The 23024-nt window shown below is 49.4% G+C and overlaps 1 protein-coding gene across 2 annotated transcripts in view; it reads left to right on the top strand.

Moving 5' to 3' along the window:
* FNDC1 (fibronectin type III domain containing 1) overlaps nucleotides 1-18857 on the top strand; it is a 92609-nt gene extending 73752 nt beyond the window's left edge. For both annotated transcript variants that reach the window (XM_066372916.1, XM_066372915.1), the window contains 8 exons: nucleotides 1708-1851; nucleotides 4102-4332; nucleotides 6175-6283; nucleotides 10827-10906; nucleotides 12593-12622; nucleotides 13371-13532; nucleotides 14837-14959; nucleotides 18068-18857. In XM_066372916.1, the coding sequence (XP_066229013.1) occupies nucleotides 1708-1851; nucleotides 4102-4332; nucleotides 6175-6283; nucleotides 10827-10906; nucleotides 12593-12622; nucleotides 13371-13532; nucleotides 14837-14959; nucleotides 18068-18183 (995 nt within the window). In that variant the 3' untranslated portion in view covers nucleotides 18184-18857. The remainder of the gene's footprint in view (nucleotides 1-1707; nucleotides 1852-4101; nucleotides 4333-6174; nucleotides 6284-10826; nucleotides 10907-12592; nucleotides 12623-13370; nucleotides 13533-14836; nucleotides 14960-18067) is intronic.
* The last annotated feature ends 4167 nt before the right edge of the window (nucleotides 18858-23024 follow it).

Raw genomic sequence — 23024 nt, 5'->3', positions numbered from 1 at the left:
GAAATGGGGAGAGTCAGACAGACTCCCGCATGCGCCCGACCGGGATCCACCTGGCACGCCCACCAGGGGGCGATGCTCTGCCCACCAGGGGGCGATGCTCTGCCCCTCCAGGGCGTCGCTCTGCCGTGACCAGAGCCACTATAGCGCCTGGGGCAGAGGCCAAGGAGCCATCCCCAGCGCCCGGGCCATCTTTGCTCCAATGGAGCCTCAGCTGCGGGAGGGGAAGAGAGAGACAGAGAGGAAGGAGGGGGGGGGTGGAGAAGCAAATGGGCGCTTCTCCTATGTGCCCTGGCCGGGAATCGAACCCAGGTCCCCCTCACGCCAGGCCAACGCTCTACCGCTGAGCCAACCGGCCAGGGCCCATAGAATCTTTTTAAGTAAGGGTAAGCTTATGAGATTAAGGATACAGAACACCCTGAGTAGCATCTGGAACTGTTTCTCAGTGAATGGTAACTCACGGTGCCGACATGCTTACGACCCTGTGACTCTTCCCTGTGTTTTATAAGTGGCCTCTGCAGCTGGAGAAGTTCACGTGGGCATCTTGTCCCCACCCGAGTGCCATCCTCTGGTACTCACAAGGTCCTCACTTCTGTACTTCACCTTGCCACCTGCTGCCGTATTTGTAGCTCCCAATGGTCTTAAGTCACAAGTGTGGAAGTAGTGTCACCTTTGATGTCATCGTAATAAAATTTGATGTGTTGGTTTAATCTTTCAAACAAAAACGGACCTAAAAGAAAAACATCAGATGTCAGAGAGCAAAGGAAGATTTCATAGCACCCTTGAAAATACCATGCACCTGTCTGTCTTTGAGCAGTTGAAAAGGGAGCAGGGTTCCTATTTTCTTTTTTTAAATGTTAAAGGATTATTTCTCTTAGAATTAATCCCACCTCTTCCCCAGAATAAAAGCCCAAAGATGATAATTTTTTTTTATTAAGTGAGAGGTGGGGAGGCAGAGATAAGACTCCCACATATGCCCCAACCAGGATCCATAGGGAAAGCCCCCTACTCAGGGATGCTCTGCTAATCTGAGCCTTTGATCTGTTGCTTGGAAACTGAGCTATTTTTAGCACCTGAGGGAGGCCATGGAGCCATCCTCAGTGCCCAGGGCCAACTTGCTCGAAATAATTGAGCTATGGCTATAGGAAGAGAAGAGAGAGAGAGAGAGAGAAAGAGAAGGAAGAGGGAGGAGGAGGAGTGGAGAAGAAGATGGTTGCTTCTCTGGTGTGCCCTGACTGGGAGTCAAACCTGGGACTTCCATACACTGGGCTGGAGCTCTACCACTGAGTCAACCAGCCAGGGCCCAAAATTGATAAATTTTTTTAAAAATCAAGTTTCTTTTTTTATATGAATTTTTTATGGCTCTAAAAAAGAAACTAGAGGATGGCCTGGGACCAGTAACAGGAACATATGAAACTGGATGAATTCTAAGCTCTCCACAACTTTAATTCTAAAATCTCATGTTTCTGGTCATCCGTGTTTCTCTTTTCCCTTCCTCTCTTTTCTCTGCAGCTTCTTTTCTGAGGGGACTCGGAGGGGTAGGGAAATACTGTTTTATCAGAGACGAGTCGTGCTTAGGCATGGCATTTACTTCAGGGAAGGCGTGCGCATGCTTTAATCTAGAGTTGAATCTTAGGAAGGCTTCTTGGAACTGCAAATAGTGCTCCTTTTCAGGAAGTGCCCGATCACAAAACCTTCCTATCATTTCAGATTACGAATTTGAGACCTCGAAGCCACCGGCCACCACCAAGCCCTCCCCCACGGCTGCCGTGCCCAATGTCATCCCACCAGAAGGCACCATTAGTTCCTTTCCTGAAGAAGAATTCGATATGGCTGGGAAGAAACGATTTGTTGGTAAATAGATGAATTCTAATTTCTTAATCAGAGAAACATGGGTTTCTTAACTTTCGTTCTTCGGAGAAGAGCGTAGCTAATCTCTTGGCCTGGCCAGAGAGGCACATTTGGAGCAGAAACTTTCCCAGAGTGCAGTGTCCATGTGAGGCGGCTCGGTGAGGCACTCCTGCTCAGATGCCCAGGAACTTGCCTCATGCAGACGTCAGGGGAGGGGAGTGTGCAGGGGGCATCTGGAATTCGACAGAGTAGGGATTAGAGAGGCTGTCTGTGTCACCTAAGAGGAAGGGCCACTTAAAACCCCTCTGGTCCAGGGAACATGAGAACTTTTACTGCAGCCGACCTCTCCCCGGGGAGACTTCCCCTGGCGGTGGCTGCACGGAGCTTGTCCGGTTTTCCTCGAAGATGGGCAGGGGGCGGAAACGAGCCCCCTGCTCCCTCTGCCGTCACAGGGCCGAGCTGTCTCTCCTTGTCACTCCCCAGCATTTTCACTGGCCTCAAAGACTTGGCGTCTAGAAATTTGTTTTACTCTTTTTTTTTTCTTTGTCAGTTATGCAAACAAGTGCGCGGGGAAATTCTGTTTGGCTAAATTGTGTTCCACTCCCTTTGGGAGTCTTCTTTTCCTGCGCCCTGAATGAACTCCGCTAATGAGACAGATGAATGTATTACTAAGTGGGAAAAAAATAATATGTGACTAAGTAGAGAAGGGCAATAGCTTAAACTAAACCAATGATCTGCCATAACCAGAGAACGGCCGGCTGGCCGGCCAAGATTGTAGCATTGCGTGTCTACACGACGCGTTCGGGTAGAACGAGCATTTGACCGAGGCAAATGCTGACGCTGGCCCGTGGCATTCGACAGCCTGGCTGTAGTCACCAAATCTGACTTTCTCTCCAGCTCCACGACAAATCTGAAATCCTTTAAGCACTATTATTCGCTCTTCCAAAGAACTCTTCTGAAGACTGAAAGGCTTGCCATTGTCTGGCTAATTCTATGTCCATACTATATAAAGCAGAGAAGATTACTCCCCCAAAACCTCCTGATGAGATCCATGGATAAGCTCTAAAGACTTAATTTTATACAAATTACAGTGGTACCTTGACCCATGAGCACTTTAAATCACGAGCAATTTGAGATGAGCAGGCACTTGTGGGATTTTTGCTTTAAGTCACAAGCGAATAATTGAATCACGAACTTCCGCTGCCCTTCACTAGATTTGACACACAAGCAAACTGAGTCACGAGCTCGGCCCTGAAACGAATTAAACTCGTGTGTCAAGGCACCACTATATTGGAGAATATAGCAGCGAAAAATCGTGTTCAGTTGTCAGGCCCCCGGGAATGTGAGCCTGTACCAAAGATGCAATGGAACATTTAGCAAGTACCAGAGATCAGTCACAGCACAGCACTCAGGAGTCTTGTCTGTATAAAGCCCAGCTGATTCACTGGCGTTTCTGACTTCTTTTAGACTGGTGTAACAAAAAGGGCCGTGGGCTGGGCGTCCAGTCTCCTGTCTGACCCTTGTTTCGTGGGCCTCCGCTCAGTGGCAGTCGGCTCGGCCGGGGCAGGGGACATCAGTCCCAGTCCTGCCTCACTCCCGGTGCCCTTGAGCCCGCTGAGATGCTGTGCGTAAGGAAAGCTCGAGCCGTTCATCCAAGTGAGCTGCCGTTACTGTTCTGAGAAGAAATGTTGTGTAAGGCTGCTCCGGCCTGCCCTGTGCAGACATTACAGGTGGCTCTGAGGTCCCTGAAGCCCAAGGCAAGGCCACCCAGGACTGAGGCTAGGATATCTAGATCAGTATATATATCCGAGAGGTTGGACAGCTTGATCAGTATATATTTCTTTCTGGTCCCAAGACTGTCTAAGGAATGGAGTGTGTTCAGAGAACCCCAGCTGGGCCTGAGTCACACTTTTCCAAATGTTTGATCGTTGGGATGATAAAATACTGCCGACCTAACTTATGTTACATTGACTGCAGTTTGGGGATCTTTTGAAGTCACTTTGAGGCCATAGTCATCCATGTTAAAGGGGCAGTAGGACCTTTTGAAACCACCAGATTAACCTCTGAATATGCGTGGATCCATTAAGGAGAGCTAAAGATGCACGTCTGAGTTTGGCATCAGGGCCGATGGCCTTGGAACCTCTGTCAATCAAGGAGAGACAGAAGGCCTGGTCTATTCCATGGAGCAAACATTATGTTGCTGCCACCAGAGAAAACCTTCAGCCACCTGACTGGGAATCTGTTCTTTTACAGCGCCTTACGTGACGTACCTAAGTAAAGACCCATCGGCCCCTTGCTCTCTGACTGACGCCCTGGACCACTTCCAAGTGGAGAGCCTGGCTGAGATCATTCCAAACGACATGAGGAAGAGTGAGCTGCCTCCTCAGCACGCCCCCCGCAACATCACCATTGTTGCTGTGGAAGGCTGCCACTCATTTGTCATTGTGGACTGGAACAAAGCCACTCCAGGAGACGTGGTAACAGGTGCGTCCAAGGCAGAGGCTCAGAGTTCCCATCATTACTGTCTGAGGTGGGAAATACAGACATTAGTGGGTGGACAGATGAGGGATGAATGGGTGGATGGGTGGAAGGATGGATGGATGGTTTAGGTTGGATTGGAAGGAAGGAAGGAGGGAGGAAGGAGGGAGGGAGGGAGGGAGGGAGGGAAGGAGGGAGGGAGGGAGGGAGGAAGGAGGGAGGGAGGGAGGGAGGAGGGAGGGAGGGAGGGAGGGAGGAAGGAGGGAGGGAGGGAGGGAGGGAGGAGGAGGGAGGGAGGGAGGGAGGAGGGAGGGAGGGAGCTTGGAATCTGCTCCTGGCATGCCCACTGGTCAGCTGTGTGAATCTAATACATGCTGTTTATGCCACCAGAAAGCTCTTGTGAAGGTAACCTGCGATCATGGGTTGCTAAACAAAGCAGGCTGCCTACTGGACGCGCTGGTTGCTGGTCTAAGACCTTCTCCTCCTTCTGGACTTGTGATCTGATTCTCTCAACCTCTGAGTCCCTCTCACAGGCTGGTCCTCTTCAGCCCAACGTTAAATGTTGGGCTTTCTCCAGGCGTGGTCCTAAGTCCTCTTTTCTTCTTGCTCTATCCGATCTCCGCCAGGATCTCCCTCGGGCACGTGGATTTAATTCATCTTGGAGATGAATCATTGATTCACAGCTCAAGGCCCAGCCTGCCTCTGCTCTGCACCTCACACAGTTAACATGTGGTGCCCACTTGGCATCATCACAGGACATCTCCAAAGGATCTCAGTCCGGAGTATCCCAAACCAGACTCGGGGTCCTTCTTGTCCCCCAAACCGGTCATCTGGGTTCCTATTCCAGAGCATGGCCCCAGGCCCCGCCCACTTTTGCAGGCCTGAAGCTTTAGGGCCATCCTCCACACTCCTTTTATTTCCCCTCCACGTTCAACTAATCCCACCGGTTTGACCTTCCAGGTTCCTCTGGGACTCCTCCGTTTCTCTCCATCAACCCCCTTGTCACTGCACTCTCACCTGGGTGCTGCACGGTCGTCTGGCTGGACCACCCCATCCACACCCACACTTGATCCGTTCTCCTCTCTGCCCTAGACAGAGTCACTGAAGACGGCCTGGGGATGTCACCCTCTCGTGTCCTCCCCTGTAGGGATGAAAAGCAGAGGCCTGTGTGACCTCGGGGCCCTGCGCGTTTTCCATCCTGTGCTTCTTGTGCCGCATCTCCGAGTGTCCCCAACTCGCCTCTTTGCGGCCCCGCCTCCTGGTTCTCCCTCGTCAGTGTCCTCGCCCAGGTCTTCCTGGAATGACTTCCCACCCCCTCCCATGCACCTCTGTGCTTCCCAGCCTTCAGCTATCAGCCCCATTTTGATGGCCCTCCCTGCCCAGGGCCCCTCCCCACCCCTCCGAACTAACTAGCGGGCAGATCCTCCGTGGTTCCAATCACAGCTGAGTTATTCGCTTTGTCCGTCCGCTCTACTGCTCCTTAAGATTTTGGCCACTATTTCATCTTCAGGACTCAGTACGGTTATCTGACCAAGGATAGGAATGCCATAATTACCTACTCAATGAATTAGTAAATGTGAACTTGAACAAGATAGTGACCTCTCTCTAAGACTCACTTTTCTCGAGTCAGATGTGGATGGGAGATTGTCACCTGCATCTGGAGTCACCAGAAGACGCCAATGGCATACCTCTCCTCACTCCGCACGCGGCTTGCTCTCTGTGGAACCGTCCCGCGGAGGCGGAGCTGCCCCTGGGCCTTGCCCCCTCTCCACCGCCCTCCACAGGCCACGCCTCTGTGTGGTGTGCTTCCTTGGCCCTCACTGGGTTCTTCCTTCTCTCTACGTGCAGGTTACTTGGTTTACAGTGCGTCCTACGAAGACTTCATCAGGAACAAGTGGTCCACGCAAGCCTCCTCAGTAACTCACCTGCCCATTGAGAACCTGAAGCCAAACACAAGGTATGATGTGTCCGTCGCTGAGAAGCCGAGAAATGAGACCTGTGTACATGCTTACAGATAGCCTTAGGTTGAGCATGTAAGGCTCAGTCAGAATGTTTTTATGATTTCTTTTGCATTCTGTGCTTAGTTCTGAGAATATCAACAAACACTTACTGAATGACATGTACAGTATCTTTCTTGGGAGAAATTACTACATACTACACATACTGTAATTGTTAGTCCACTGTATTGATATTCTGTTCCCTAGTTTCCAGAGACTAAACTACCTACCACTGGGGAACACAAGTTGTTCTGTGTGTGGAAAGGAATTGATCCATTGGGATAGCATTAGATAGCGTAATCTTCACATGGGACATTAATGGAGCAGCAATGGCTAAACATTTTAATTAACTGGCACTCAAACTCCATGATGTAAAAGTCTAGATCATTCAAGGAAGATGCATTTTACACGTTAATATATATCGCAACCACATCTTTCTAAACTGGGCCAGTAGCTGGCTGGCCAGAGGGCTGGCTATCTGGGAGCCCGAGTTTGTAGCCTTCAGTGTGAAATATGCAAAACTTGTTCCCAAGGGTACGAGGCAGGGAGTGCTCATTTCTGCTTTTACACTATCTGGTTTTGATGGTAATGGCCATCAGGAAAGCTTCCCTGGTGGGTGAACATGGGTGCAGCACCAAACACGTGATGGTTGAGCAGTGGTGTGCTTATAAACCAGCTGTCTGGGAAGAAAACAAAATTCCCTGGAATTTGATGTTTGCCAATTCCTGTAGTGTAAATACTCCCACCACGGCCAATTCCAAGCTGCCAGTGAGTATTCAGAATTCCTTAATATTCAATGATCGCCTGGCTCAAGCCTGTACAAATGGCTCCAGTGCACCCTGTCACGTCAAGCCACCCTATTTATGTAGCAAATGACATGACTGTGGTCCCAAGGTCTCCCATTTTCTATATAGTCAGAGGAACACAGCGCAGGTTGGAACAAAATACTGTCCTTAAACAGAAATGGACTAAGTTTCTGTTCAGGAACTGGACGCCAGCCCTGGGTAACCGGACACTGCCGCTGGCCGGGGCCTCTCCTCGGGCGTCTCAGCACGCGCCCGGGCTCACTTGAACTGAGCTTAGAAACTATCGTGAATTTCAGGATTGGGGCAGATAAAAAGCAAGCAGCAGATTAAGAAGTTGAGGAGAAACACTTTATTTTTCCCTGATAGTGATGAAAACTAACTAATGGAAAGAAAGCGCAGAGCGAACGGGTCGACCCCCGTTCTCTGGCGTGTGCAGCAAGCATGCCCTGACCACACGGCCGCCCCGGGCGCTGCTCTGCCCGGGCCCCTCGCTCCGGAACGGAGTCCAGCCTTCTGGGCCCCAGCCCCAAGTCCGGCGGTTTTTCCACAACTTTTGCTGCCAGGCTGACGCTGAGTTTTGAATCACGTCGGGAGATGGTTATGCAGGATGAAGGTTTACTCATTCTTTCAACACGTGTGAATGAGCCAGGATGCACTGAGTGCTTACTGCTTGCTCTGTGCCAGGCACCACCCTGCGCGCTGAGGGCGGGCGGGGAGGGGGAGCCGGGCCGGGTGGTAAACCACACCGTGGTCTGGTCCTCCCGCTGCTCAGTCTGGCAGAGGAAACACTGTTTGGAAACAGCATAGACAGGGGTCTTGTTTCTGAGCTGGGGGCTGAGGGGTCAAGGGGTCGGCCTCACTGGGGAAGTCAGATAAGCCGCTGTTAACCCAGAGGAGGAGGGAAGGGCGAGGCCAAGCGGTTCCAGGCACAAAGGATGTTCAGAAAGGCGGCCTTCTCTGGGAAGGCAGGGAGGCCCGTGTGGCCGGAGGGGTGAGAAGGCCCAGGGCTGGACAGGCTGGTCCCAGAGGGCCTGTGGGGTCCCCTGTGGCTTCTGTCCTAGCCTCCGCCCATGCTCAGCTCCCTGGTGGGCGGACTGGGGACAGCAGCTGCTGTTGAGGCCTCCCCAGGGTGCCTTCCCGGGGCATCGGTCACCCTTTCCGCCAGGCATGCTGGCTCAGGTGCGGGCCCTGGCACCTCCTCCCTCTGTCTCCTCCAAACCCCTCCGAATGGCTGCAGAACCTTTCCAGCGAGGAAAGGGTCACTGTGGTATAAGGATGCTGCTGTCCCCCCCACATGACCCTCCTGCAGCCGGGCTCTGGTGGGCTCCCTTTAGGAACCCGCAGGCTCCCTCCAGGGGTCTGTGTCCTCCCATTCCCATCGCAGACCCCAGGGCTCCCCAGGGGCCGACGTCAGAGTCCCCTGCCGAGGAGACACAAGAAGTCCGTGGGCTCAAGAGGAGCCAGAGTATGGAAACCAGCCGTGGTCCTGTTTAGTTGGATCTTGCTTTTGACTTCACGTGGGCACGCTTCAGCCAACTCCGCGCCAGCTCACTTTCCAGGGCCCGCGTATTTTAATCCACACTTAAAAGGACAAAGATTTGTTGCTGTGGAGTCCATTCAAAAGAAGGGCCAAAGGCTGTATAGCAAGAGGCAAGGCATGGCTTGCCCCTGTGACTTGGACGAGGCAGAGACGCTTCTCAGAGGATGAAATATTTCAGCTCATAGGAAAAGCTTAATGTGGCTTTTGAAAGTAGGAACTTGACATTTTTTTATCACCACTCCGTGTTACTTTTCAGCTCAGCCTGTTTCAGTGTACTTTGACACATTAGGTGAAGTTCAAGCGAAATGCGTCTTTGGAAACGGGGCCGCGCGGGCTTTGTGGAGGTTAGAATGGCGGTGCGGACCGGGCGGGCAGGCTGGCAGCATCCTGAGGTTTCGGTGGTCAGGCACACTGCTAGAGCGGAGGCCGGACAAGCTTCCCCAGAGCCCCGGGCCACCCTGCTTAGCATCCCCTCCACTGCACGGCGGCTGAACTCGGAGCTTGGGGGGAGGGCATCAGGCTGGCCCCAGCGCTGGCTGGAGAAACACTCAGTAGAAATGTCCCCTGCAGCCTCAGAATATAAGTGTCATTCATTAGGTTTTGATTTCCCCCTTTTTAAGGGGAAAAAATGTATCTGTCAGCTCAGCCAGTATCACTAACATATGCCGACCCCACCGCTTGAGCTGCCCACAGAGGTTTGCTTTCAATGACTCCGCAGCGCTGAATGGACGTGCGCGTAACCGGGAAGACCGCGAGGGGGTCGCGATCTGGAAAGCCGTGCACTCTTAACTGTGCACATCTTTTTGTTCTCGTCAGTGAAACTGTGAAAAGGATTCTGCCCTTAGGAGATGTGGATGACTTTCTTGAAAGGCTAATCGAAGACTCATTTTACCAAACGCCTTAATCGTTTCAGCCATTTCAGCCAGCTCCGAGTTTTAGTCAAGTGCGGAACCCCGTGCTCTCTGTCCTAACGGTGGGGCCGCTGGTCCCCTGGGTGAGCACCGGAGCTCAGAGGCTTGGTGCCCAGACAGCGGCACGGCAGACATGGGCCTCTGCTCTCTGAATGTCAATGATTCACCTTTTAAAAAGTTAGTGCATTTTCATTCGTGCAGATGATCTGTGTGCCCGACTTAATCAAGGAATTCCGTCACCAGGACGTGTAGCTCCCGCTGGCCGGGAGCCACAGGGACAGGCTTGTCGTGAACTCTCCGGCCTGGCAGAGCCACGCCCACGGGACTTGGCCCGCTTCCTGGCCTCTAGGTAGCTGAGGCCTAGGAGAGCATGGGCGCGGGGGGGGGGGGGGTGAACACAGCGCTCCACGGTAGTTCTCGGCCCCCCCTTAGTCCTGTAGCTCCTGAGAAAGCAAAGCAGGGTGCTCTGGGGCTCCCCACCCAGGGGACGTATCGGTCTCCCTCTGAAGAAGCTGATTCAGATGCTGTGCCTTCCAGCAGGTCCTCCGTTCCAAGACAAGGGCTAAACCTACAGCAGAACCCCCCAGCCCCCCCCCACACCCCCTCGCTGGCCCCGCCTCTGCTTCCTGGAGGCCCCGGGCCCTCGGAACTGTTTTAAAGCTCCGGAGCCAGCCCCGCACTGGTCACGCACCCAGCATGCCGTCACGTGAGCGCCACCGAGGACACCGACCTCTGCCCGGTTCACGCTCCCTCTGCCAACAACCCCAACTGGGTCAGACAGCCTGCTTTTTCCCACGGAGACCAGCGATGAGAATTAGGTTAAAGTGTGAATCTGCTGCGTAAGCGGCGGCGGCTCCGGCCTCTCCCTCTCGAGCTGCGGGCCTCGAGCTGCGGGACCGGAGCAGGACACGTGTGCGTGGGGAGGGGAGGTTCATCCAGGGACACGTCCCACGGGGCAGGACAGCCCGTGGTGCCCACTATCTCTGAGTGACTGATTGGCCCAGTACACCCTTTCCGTTCCCATGAGCCACATGTCTATGCTGTTAATTGTATTATTTTGAAATGTTATGAGAAAATGAGAAAGTTCAGATAAAAATATGAAGAAATAGCTGTGATGTATGCATTAGTTTAAAAAAAAAAAGTGGTGAAACTCTGCCACAGAGTAGATGCTCGGTAGCTTGGGAATCTGTCTCATTACACGGAACTAAAGCTTCTACCTTCAAACAGCGTTTTCTTCCAATTTCAGGTATTATTTTAAAGTTCAAGCCAAAAATCCTCATGGATATGGACCCATCAGCCCTTCGGTCTCATTTGTTACAGAATCAGGTACGGCTGACTTATTTTTTTTTTTCCTTTTCTCAAAAACAAATGATTTGAAATACTTACTGACCACAATAGAAGAAAAACTGAAGACATAATATCTCGACTTTTCTATTTAATGAATTCACATTGGATACTGCTTTACAAAACACACATTGTTTTCTTTCCACTAGGTTAAACCTTGGATCATAAAATTAAAACTAGTCATTATTGGAACGGCCTGGAAAGTAGAAAGGTCAAATTCCAACGAAAACTAGGGGAAATCCTAGTTTCCAACCATGTGGGAAAGAAAAGTGTGACTCTATCTGTAAAAGATGTAGGTAGTTGCAGAGATAATTGTTTTACTGCCAACAGCTGAAGAGCTTCAATATCAGGAGGCCTGAGAGGCAGCCGCTTCTAACACTGCGTTGTCTTGACTTAACGCGCAGAGTTTAATGGAAGTAGGGTCTCACACGCAGTGTCGCCCACAGGATGTCCCTGCTGGGGGAGGCTGGGTGCTCTGAGGCCCTTCAGTAAAAGGCTCCTGTGTTCACTGTCGGAGGCAGCACATGGAGCTGACCGTGGAGACAGTTGCTGGGTTAGCAGCCTGGCCACGTGGGAAGCCACGCCCACGCCGGAGAAAGGGGGCCGGAGGCTGTCGGCCAGGCCGCCTTCGGACGCGCCGCTGAGCCAGCTCCGTGCTGAAACAGAAACTCCAGCTTCCCTTTGGTTACTGTATTTCCTACATGGAGCTCGAGTCCAGGGCACTTCTCATTCGGAGATATTTCTAAATGGAATGACCCCGGAAATCTCCCGAATCAGATAAAGTGGAACAAAAGGAAATCTTCTGTTTCCAGTACAGAGAAGGTGCTCTACTCTGGAGACGTAGACAAAGGGCCGCCACAGCGTGTGCACCTGTGTCATCGATGAAGCGTGTCTCCCATCGGTAGCTAAGGAGGGATAAGGGAAGAACCGCTATCGGTGGCTAATGCGCCGAAGCTAGGAGCATGTCTGGGTTTATGGCCACATTTCCTAAAAAACAAGGCGGACTTTTGGCAATGATCAGAATTAACATGAGAAAGATCTATAGAAAAATCCCCACTAATTCAAATTTAAGCATCTATCAAAAAAACTGAGGAAAACTGAGGTCCTAAATCGGCCCGAGCGTAGGAAGTTACAAAGTAGTTTATTCTCTTTTACTACTTATCAGTGTTCTATTGTACGGTCACAAGTCGTTCATTCTCTCACCTGTTGATAGACATGGGATTGTTTCCGCTTTCTGGCTATTAACAATAGAACCTCTGCAAGCATTCATGGGTAAGTATTGGTATGGACACATTTTAATTTCTGTCCGATAAATACTAGAGTACAACGGATGGATCGTGTAATGGACACATAGTTACCTTTTTAAGAAACCACAGAACTGTTTTCCCAAGATGGACACATTTTAAGACACAGTGCGAGTTTCTAATTATTTTGTCATACCCAATGCCAAAATATTATTTTCAGAGACCCAGAGCATCTATATAAATAGTGAAATGCTTACACAATGAAAGCTAAGGAAAAATGTTGTCAAATATTGTAAACCTTACCTTTTTTTTTTTAACCTGTTCCAGTTTGGGCAGTAGCCCTTTCAATTAGAATAAACATTTCAGCAATCGTGTGGTTGTGAACTGTGATAATGATGTCAGTTATTTCTTTTTCATTCTACAGACAACCCTCTGCTTGTCGTAAGGCCACCAGGTAAGTCCCTCAACTTGATAAACTTGATATTTTAGTAATCAAGTTTAATATTGAATATGAGATGGTTACAATTGCAAGTAGAAATGCTGGTCCATTTTTGCATTTTTTATAATTTTATAACAACTTATACGGTCTCTTTTCACCCTTTATCCTAATCCAGGGAACAGAATATCTGGGAATTTTTTTTTAATAGGGCCGTAGCAGCCAATATCTATAAGACAACCATTATGTGTGTCCAATATCTATGAGAATAGATAAGTTTATTTGCATTCAACCCCCTTTGAATCTTTTAAGTTCTTAAGAAGAGAACAAAATGCATTAAGTATACAACAAAATTTTACTTAAAAAAAAGCTGAGAAAGCTCTATTACTTAATTTAAGTTCAGGACAGGTCTTATGAGTGACAAGAACAGTAGGAGTCTATGTTGAGGGACTTGTGGGGACAGGGGTCGGATGGCATGCCCCACAAGATCAAATTTGCTACAGTTTATTTTCCTTGAGGCTGAAATCCCTTTCCGTACTCTGAGAATCCCTTCACTATGTTCAAGTAAAAGGAATTCCCCAATTGTATTCCAGTCCTAAGAAAGAAAAAGAAAGAGGAAGAGGATGCCCATTGAGAGGCGGGAAAGCTTTGCTCAGAAAAGCCCTGAGGAAGGAGGAAGGCCCAGCGAATCAGTCAGATTTACTGGTGCTTTATGCAACAATAAACACTGTGGCATGCCACAACTTGGTGTTTTTCTGTTGTCAAGGTGGCGAGCCCATCTGGATCCCGTTTGCTTTTAAACATGACCCTGGCTACACGGACTGCCACGGCCGGCAGTATGTGAAGCGGACGTGGTACAGAAAGTTTGTGGGGGTCGTCCTCTGTAACTCACTGCGGTATAAGATCTACCTCAGCGACAACCTGAAAGGTAGGACCCCGAGGCTGGCTGGCTGGCTGCCTGGCTGCGGGAGAGCATGAGAAATTTTGATTTTATGAGATATTAACTTGACATAGCAGGCGCATAAAAATATATTCAGGTCTGGCTCAAGTACAAGCCAGTTTCTGCAGGCTGTATTTTAGGGTAGCTAGTTTCTACACTGGTACCCAGAAATATATGTATTTTTAAATATACTACAGGTTAGAAATGAAATCCAAAGTTCTGTTATAAACTCAAAGGCCAGTTTTTCTCCATTAATTCAGTAGTAATAGGCGCAAGAATAAACTGGAAGAATTGAGTAAATACCTCCTTCATTCCCTGCCATTGGCGCGACTTTGCAGAGAAAGAGATGGTGAAACATACATCGCGGCACAATTTGCTCTGTGTCCAAATAAAATTACATTGTTCTCATCATGGGTATGGATTAAAACAAAGAACGACGCACACACTGTACCTACTAACATTTCACAACGCCGTGCTGACTCAGCTGCTTCTGACTCACCCACCTACACAACTTGATTTTTCTTTCAAAACGTGCACAACTTGAAATTTCTTAAAACATACAAATTTCCTTCAGCTAGTTTATGTTTTGTTATGTTTTTTTTGTTATTGTTGTTGTTTTTCTTGCTTGCTTGCTAGTGGTATCATTTCAAGATAACGTGAGAACAAAGTCTCCCTGACAATCCCACTCTGGGAGTTTCTCACTGTGGATGCCTCTCTCCACACCCGCCGGCTGTTTGCTTCTCTCTCTCCTCTTTCTTTTCTCTTCTTCCACTGCCCCCCCCCCCCCCCACCGTGACTCAGAACTGTTAGGGGAGGTTACAGAGCCCTCTCCAGGATCCCAGGGTCTGCCCTACTGTGCCCTGGGGTTCAGCACCACGGACAGTGCCACGTGCACAGACACACTCTCCCGGTTACGTATGAAAACGGGTCCTTCTATTTTTATAGCTCGTCATGCCTTCAATAATTATTTCATAATGCATTCTTTGACTAGATTTGTTTCACCTATTCCTTAAAAAAAAAAAATACAAGGAGTAAAACGTGAAACGGCCTGTAATATTAATAGTCTCCATTTAATGAACAGGTGTTGACTATGTAGCATACGCGATCTCTCTGAGGCCTTTCACAACACTCTAGGTTGGTGTCATTAGCACCATTTTTCAAACATGGGAAGTATGACACACGGGGTTTAAGGAATGTACCCAGTTCAAATCGTCTCCGGCACCTGTGCCCACTCCTACGCCGGCGGTGGCATTTTTTGAGCTGTCATTGACTGATCTCGTTTCTCCCTGAAGACACATTCCACAGCATTGGGGACAGCTGGGGAAGAGGCGAGGATCACTGTCAGTTCGTGGATTCGCACCTTGATGGGAGGACGGGGCCTCAGTCCTACATAGAGGCCCTCCCGAACATTCAAGGTAATGAGAACAACTCAGCATGTTCCTTGGGGGCTGAGGGAGGAAGGTGAAGGCATGGAGATGTTCACCCTGGCCCTGCCGTGGGGTTGCCATTCCAAGACAGGTCGGTGTCGGCAGCATTTCGGATCATGCAAATAAAAAACCCAACAGAATACTCCTTCCCTGTGCTGGGACTGGGGTGTGCCCGGGAAGGCGGGGATACAGTGGACTCAGATCTTAGCCCGTCTCTCAGGAAGAGGGCTCATTACTGGAGAGGGGAGATAAATATACTGCTCGCAAAAATTAGGGGATATTTCAAAATGAATATGAGGCGATAAAACAAAGCATTTGATTTTTTTTTTATTAAACAAGAACATCAGAAAAGCAAACAAGTCAAAGTTGTTCCACTATGTAAATGAGATGCAAAACCAGCTTCTCTGTCATTGGTGAAAACGCACATACAAAAGGCTGACAGCACTGGAGGGTGTGCACGTCCCTGGTCCCCTGATTTTTGTGAGCAGTGTATATGAAGGTAACTAACGGTGTCCAGTGAAAGGGTAGATGATGACAAGAGTTCTGTCACGTGATTGTCCTGTTGTCAGGTAATTGTGCAGATGACAGTCCCTGTCTGAGTTCAAGGGAGGCAGGCCATCTGAGGCCAGTTAGAAGAGGTTTCAGAAGAGAGAGTCTGGGCAAGTCAAAAGGCACCTAGACGTGCACAAGTTGGAGGGACTTCCAGGTGGAGATTGGCAAGAACAGGAGTAGAGAGAAAGAAAAAATAAAAAAATTCAAACCAACCATGATACGCTTCAGGAAGCAACCAACGGAGCAACTGTATTTGATTAGGGCATTATAAGGCAAGAACAAGTATATTCACCTCCAATGTGAACAACTTGCATATGTTACCAACTCCCCCAGCAAACAAACAAACAAACGAAACAACGGAGTGAAGTCCAACACTTTCCCCTCTACACACTCAACATAAAGCAATCTGGCCTTTTCGAGACATGAGATGTTCCTGACCTAGCAACTGTTTTAGCTTGGGGAAAAAAGTGGTATAAAGTTACTCATTTTCAAAGAAATAAGATACAATAAAATACACCAAACAGTAAAATAAGTATAGCGAGGGTTTTCCAGAAAAACAAAAACAATGGGGGTGGCGATGGGGAGAAAGATTGGTATTTTTCAAGAAATTGGCTCATGATGGTAGAGTCTGCAGGGTAGACCAGCAGGCTGGAGACCAAGGGAAGTCAGTGTTGCAGTGTGAGTCTGCTTGCAGAACACCATCCTTTTAGGGGGTGTTAGTCTTTTTGTATTAGGGCCTTCAACTGATTGGGTGAGGCTCACCCACATTATGGAGGGTAATCTGTTTTACTCAAAGTCTGTGGATTTTATTGTTAATCTCATCTAAAACACACTTTCACAGAAAGACCTAGAATAATATTTGAGCAAATATCTGGGTACCCATAGCCTAGCCAAATTGATACAGAAAACTAACCATCAAACTAAAGATGCTAAATTCACATTTTTTCAGGATCTTACAGTACCCCAGGGTTCCTATCCTGTGCATTATTTATATTTCAGTGAGTTCAACTGTCATCATGGTTTTGGCTCTAAACAAAGGTGCCGGCTAATCAGTACACTCACTGGTAGAATGGCAGGTGCCCTCTCACCTGGCAAGGGTAAACAGGACCACAGGGTGAGTGCTATTGTTGGGCTGCCAAAATAATTTTTTTTTGAGGAGGTTGGAGCATCACTTGTATTTCAAGGGATAAGAGGTCGTAAATGCTAAAGCACTCCTTCCTTTGAGAAATTTACTTGAAAAAAATCTAAGCATCTGCCGCAGACTCCATGAAGTAAACCTTGGGGACTTGGGCTTGTCACCAGGCCTCCAGTTCTGTGAGGCCCAGCTGGGAATCTGGCCCTGTGGTGAGTGCTCCATAGCAGTTAACTGCGTTGTCTTCTCTTGTGGAGAGAGAGAAAGAGAGAGGGTGTTGATGATCACTTTTCCACCTGTATGACACACAATTATTCCCACAAATAATGCTTGGGATAAGCCTCAGAGGCCACCGTGACCCTACCCCAAATGGTTGTGTTTATTTGGAAGTACATTTGTCACAAGAAAAACTTATCAGAGGTCTTCCGTCTGAACGAGGTCGTACAGATGAGAATTTTTCCTGTTGGTTTGGGCACTTTTAATGCTATGATTCTAATACCAATTCCAAGTATGGGTTCCCCACACATGCCACCAAGCAACTCAACACCAGGTGAGTGTCCTACAAGTCAACTCAATTGTGACACTATCTACCTGGAGCAGTATCAGCTCCCACAGGGTAAAGGCTCAGTCTATACCGTCGGAGTGCCTCTTCTCACCTTCTTCAGACACTAGTCACAAGTCCAGGTCGTCACCTGAGCTTCTGGCCTCTTCTCACCCTCTTCAGACACTAGTCACAAGTCCAGGTCGTCACCTGAGCTTCTGACCTCTTCTCACCCTCTTCAGACACTAGTCACAAGTCCAGGTTGTCACCTGAGCTTCTGACCAGTGGCTATAGAGCCAAGATCTCCACATTCCCCTTGGGTTCTATTAACTTGCTAGATCAGCTTACAGAATTCAGAGAGACCTTTTGCTTGCTAGATTACCAGTTTATTGCAAATGGATGTAACGCAGAAGAGCTAGACGGGAGAGATGCACAGGGCAAGGTTTGTAGGAGAGGGCATACCCTTCTCCCCAAATCTCCATGTGCCCCCAACCAGGAGCTCCCACGCCCGTCTCACTCCTTACATAGGCATGGCTGATGAGGTCAGTGGTCACTGGTGACTGAACCCCTCCCCAGCGCCCTCCCTCCCAAGTCCTCCCCTCTTATCACACGGTTAGTCCTTCTGGTGACCAGTCCCCATCTTTAGGTGCTTTTCGAAAGTCACCTTATTAACCTCAACTCAGGTGTGGTTGAAAGGGATTTGCTAAAAATATCCAGACACCTTCACTTGCTCTTCTCACTTAGGAAATCCCCAGGGTTGTAGGAGCTCTGTGCCAGGGTCAGGGATGAAGACCAAACCCGGGTTTCTCCTTAGAAATCACAAGTGTCACAGGTGCATTTTCTCTCCCTCCCGTCCCTTCCGCCCTTCCAGGCTACTTCCGCCAGTACCGCCAGGAGCCCGTCAGCTTCGGCAGCATTGGCTTTGGGACCCCCTATTACTACGTGGGCTGGTACGAGTGCGGGGTCTCCATTCCAGGGAAGTGGTAACCACAGGGTGAGCCCACTGAAAGCTCGCCCTGCCCGGCCCCGGGGACTACCTCGCACTAAGGGCCGTGCACAGTGCACAGGAAAAGGAAGACGGTGTCCCAAGCCCCTGTGCCCCCCGGTGTCAACAAAGCCACGAGACGGACACTGGAAACTGGGGCATCTTCAGTCTGGAGTTCAGCCCCACGTCCTGGCCTAGATCGCACACAGGATTCAACGTCGCCATTAACTTTGCTTCTCCATGCGGTTTGCTTGCAACAGAACAGCCCAGAGATCATCGAAACGCGGGCTGCAGGGGACGCCCGCTGATTCAGGGCGACTCTCGCACTCCTGGGGCACGGACTTCAGACCCCCTCGGCACCTCCAGGAAACGGCAGGGGCTGGCTTCATGGGACGCTACACGCTTTCTTTTTTCTCCTTGGACTCTTCCCACACCAGCTGATTCTAAGCTTCGGGTCTCTTTCCACGCCATAGAACTGAATTGCTAAAACCACCGCCAAAGGAAACATATCCTACTTGAGATTTACCCCCTGTGGACTCACCCACTGCTAGACCAAATGTATCAGATCTTCTCTGTAAATTCTCGTTTTGATATCTATATATATATATGTATATATGCATATACATATTCACACTTGTCTGCGGGAATGTTGATTAAAATCGCTGAATTTGTACTTGTTCACTAGAGAAATGTGTGGGGACTTTTTGGAGCAAAGGCACTGCTCGTTAACTAACATCTGTTTGAAGTGTTCGGTGCATGCGTGCTCCAGGTGAGGTGACAGCAATGGAACATCACGCCTTCCTCCTATGAATGCCGCTGAGCTGGGGGGGGGGGGGAGGGGCGGGGGTGACAGCCGGGACACTGTTGCCGCCGTACTGATGACCAACTCCTTGCAAACTGAGAGCCTTCTAGCTTTCCCTACCCATGGGGAAAATGTCCTACTTGCCTCTTTGGGGACATATCCAGTATGTTTGCAGATTAATTAGGATTCGAGGTCCCAAATGATTTGAAAACGCGGTCTTTCAAAAGAACTCCTTTTCCCTCTCCTGCCAATCTCAGTATCTACTCCTTGACACAGAGGCATCTAACCCCTCCTCCCTGCAGCAGGAGAGGGTTTATGCAAAGACACATTGTTCTAACTCTTGTAGACACACTGTGTCCGTTCCCTGTGCATGGCTCCTCCCAGCCCGCCGCAGCTCTGCCGAGTGAAGGGCATGTCTCCTGACGGTTCCCACCTGAGGGACTCAGGGCTGGGACTGAGCTAGAGGCAGATGCTTCCCGGGGCTCGAAGGCCTCACCGCTCACATAAACAACATCGCAGCACAGTGCAGGCCGGGCTCCTGGAAGCCCCTGGAGGTACCTGCTGTTGAGGCCGGCGCTGTGTGGGGATGAAACCTGACTTGTCTGGGAGGCTGGAAGGTAAACTTGCAAGGAAACCAGTGAGCTCGCAGGTCTTGGCAATGGGGCTGTGATGGCTGGTAGGCACCCCCCCACCCCTGCTCCTACCACCCCCTCTACTGTAAACAATAGTAAAGAACAGGCAGGCGTTGGGACAGCCTGAGAGGATTCTAGATTCTAGGGTTCCCTGGGGGTACAGCTCAGATACCCAGTTCCTATGTTACTCACATTTTCATTTGCAAAATAGGGTAGGAATCTTTCATTAGCTTTTGGGGACTCTTTTATGCATATATTTTGAAAAAGGATGTCTTAAAAAACACCTTATTATTTTACTCTTCTTAACACTCAAACGTACTTCACAATGCCAAGCCAAAGATAAGATCTTTCGCTATTAGTGAATTTTCATGATAAGCACATAACTGGCTGCCTTTGACATTTCCTACCTGCTCCTCCAAACGTCTGTCTGGCTTCAGTGTGCAGCAGCCAGCCATGGGCCATCGGAGAGAGGAGAGAGGAGAGAGGTGCCGAAGAGAGAGGTACCAGGAGGGGCCCTGGTGAGGGGGGCGGAGTGCCCGAGATCTCAATTTCCTGAGTGTCTCCTTGGGTATAAGGAATGCATCGACGTGCGCACGAGAGCCGTCTGTCTATCCGTCCCACAGCCTGCCAGTCCGGGCCTCCTTTGGGAGAGTTGGAGAGCCAGTCAACACACAGGAGCAGGCCACTTCCCCGTCCTTTGCCGTTTGCACTTTTTATAACTAAACGGCTGTCCTGTGCTCTCTAACTAATGAAAGGACACGTTCCCTCCGAAGGATTTCACGCTCAGTTCGCAGAAACAAAGAACTCACTGGCGCTCAGCTCACACAGTGGTTTTCGAGCACTGCCTCAGACCTCAGGCTGTATTTGATTACAGAAACCCGAACTCTCATTAAAGCTAAGTGTTTGCCATTCCTGATGGAAATGACTGCAAGCCCCAGATAACGGAGCAGCCAAAAGGCAAACAAAAGCAGGGGCTCTGAGCATAGGTAGTATTATTCCCATTATTCTGTCCAAATGAGGTGACATCATAGTTCAAACGAGTCCTCATCCATTCCCAGCGCTGTGTGAATTCTGGAGGCCATGTTTTTAGGAAAGCCAGGGCTCTGAAACCCATCTCATGTCAAGTTCAGAGCACATTACTGGGACTGTTTTCGGAAAGACGTCTTCGTGCATTTCAAAGGCTCTCAAGAAGAGTTTGCCAACTCCAGAGGTCGGCAGGAGGCGTAAGTGGGAATTAAAGGGAAAGAAAATGACTCAGTATGACGAAGAGTTTTCAGTTTGACTATCATGTGAGCCTCCTTGGAGCATGGTGATCTGTTTGTCACCGGAAAGCCGGAAGGACCACTGGAAGTGTCTGACCTTGCGACTAAAGGTCCCCGGCCTGTTTTTGCACAGCCCTTGAGCTCAGTATGATTTCTATGAATTTAAAGGGTTGTAAACCAAACAGACAAGCAAACATAAAACCGATGCTCTTCAACAGAAACCATACAGGGTGCACAAGGTCCAAAGTGCTTACTACCTCGCCCTATAAGAGAAGTGTGCACGGCTGTGGGTTAGTCTTCCTGAGGTTCAAGGGCAGTCTGAGCAAAGCCCTAACTTAAAAACTACCACCTACTACGTAATAGATGTTTGTCTGCTTTTCTCGTACTTGAATTACATTTATTTTCTGGCTCTCTGTTGAGTCGTTGGACCAGGAGTCCCATTTTCCATTTGGCAAGCCCTGTGCTTGTACTCTGGGGGGGGGGGGGGGGGGGTGCGGTCATGCTCTTTAAATGGTTTCATGCATTCTGAACATTACCATTTGGTGAAAACATGATTTCCAGGTTTTACCAGGTAAGTTTTTGACTTATTTTTCCCCCTCTTTTGACCTATTCGAGCTATGTATCTTGGTAGTTCGTGAGGGTGGGGAATTTGAGAGTGTGGTGATGCATGGAATTAGAATGGGTTTGCCTCTCTCAGCACGGGACACGATCTTGGTCAGGACACATCAATATAGAATGATCCTCCTGATAGAATCAGCACGTGTTTCTGTAACCCCTACATGTTGTGGATGCCTTAAAATCATCTCCTCGAGAGGCGGCTACTTTGTAACTGGAGGGAAAAAGTGAGTTTTAATAGTAATGTATTTCCCCAGCCGCCCATGTCTCAGTTGTCAGATTAAGCTGAGCTCAGTGAAATGGTATGAAAACCCGGGTGCACCTGTTATGAATGAAGGTCTGGTTTTAAATCTTACTTGTAAGATTATCAATGCACCTAAGATTAAAAAGCACTTAAGGATTTATGATAAATGTTAAATAAAATTAACATAGAAATGGAAACTGATACATTTAACACACACACACACACACACAAATTACTGGTCCAAATTGGGAAAGCAATACACTGTCAAACAGAAATTGTTGGTTGACCAAGAATAGAAATGTACCAGCCCTGGCCAGTTAGTTCAGTTGGTTAGAGTCATCCCTAAACGGGAGTAACCAAGGAATGCACATGCACAACTGAGTGGAACAAATGAATGCTTCCCTTCCCCCTCCTCCCCTTTCCTTTGTCTCTCTAAAGATCAATCAATAAAACAAAAAATGAAGCCCTGGTCGGATAGCTCAGATGGTTGGAGCGTCTCCCAGAAGCACAGAGGTTGCCTGTTCGATCCTCAGGGCACATACAGGAACAGGTCAATGTTCCTGTCTCTCTTTTTCTCCTTGTCTCTCTCACAAACAAACAAAAACAACCAAGAAAAAAAGAAAAGAAAAAATGCCCAAGTGTTAAGTAAAGGGTTTAGTAAGGTTACCCCGCAGCCTCAGGGACAGGAAGCGGTGGGGGAGGGGCGTGGGTGGGGGAGGGGCGTGGGTCCGTGGACGGCCAGTACGCAGCCCCTCGCACGGCACACCCCACACCCGAGACTGACATCCTGCAGCTGCTCTGTCTTCTGCTTGAGATTCTTCCCCACTATTCAGACATATCTAGTCTTTCTCAGCTTAAAGTTTTTATTTTTAGTTAAAAACTTTTTTTTTTTTTTTTGTATTTTTCTGAAGCTGGAAACGGGGAGAGACAGTCAGACAGACTCCCGCATGCGCCCGACTGGGATCCACCTGGCACGTCCACCAGGGGCGATGCTCTGCCCCTCCGGGGTGTCGCTCTGCCTCGACCAGAGCCACTCTAGCGCCTGGGGCAGAGGCCAAGGAGCCATCCCCAGCGCCCGGGCCATCTTTGCTCCAATGGAGCCTTGGCTGCGGGAGGGGAAGAGAGAGACAGAGAGGAAGGGGGGGGTGGAGAAGCAAATGGGCGCTTCTCCTATGTGCCCTGGCCGGGAATCGAACCCGGGTCCCCCGCACGCCAGGCCGACGCTCTACCGCTGAGCCAACCGGCCAGGGCCAGTTAAAAACTTTTTAAGAAAGTGTTTTCATCACCC

Source organism: Saccopteryx leptura, chromosome 3 (assembly GCF_036850995.1).
Source record: "Saccopteryx leptura isolate mSacLep1 chromosome 3, mSacLep1_pri_phased_curated, whole genome shotgun sequence".
Lineage (NCBI taxonomy): Eukaryota > Metazoa > Chordata > Mammalia > Chiroptera > Emballonuridae > Saccopteryx > Saccopteryx leptura.
Note: the sequence above shows the minus strand (reverse complement) of the source record. Positions and strands in the feature narration are given on the sequence as shown.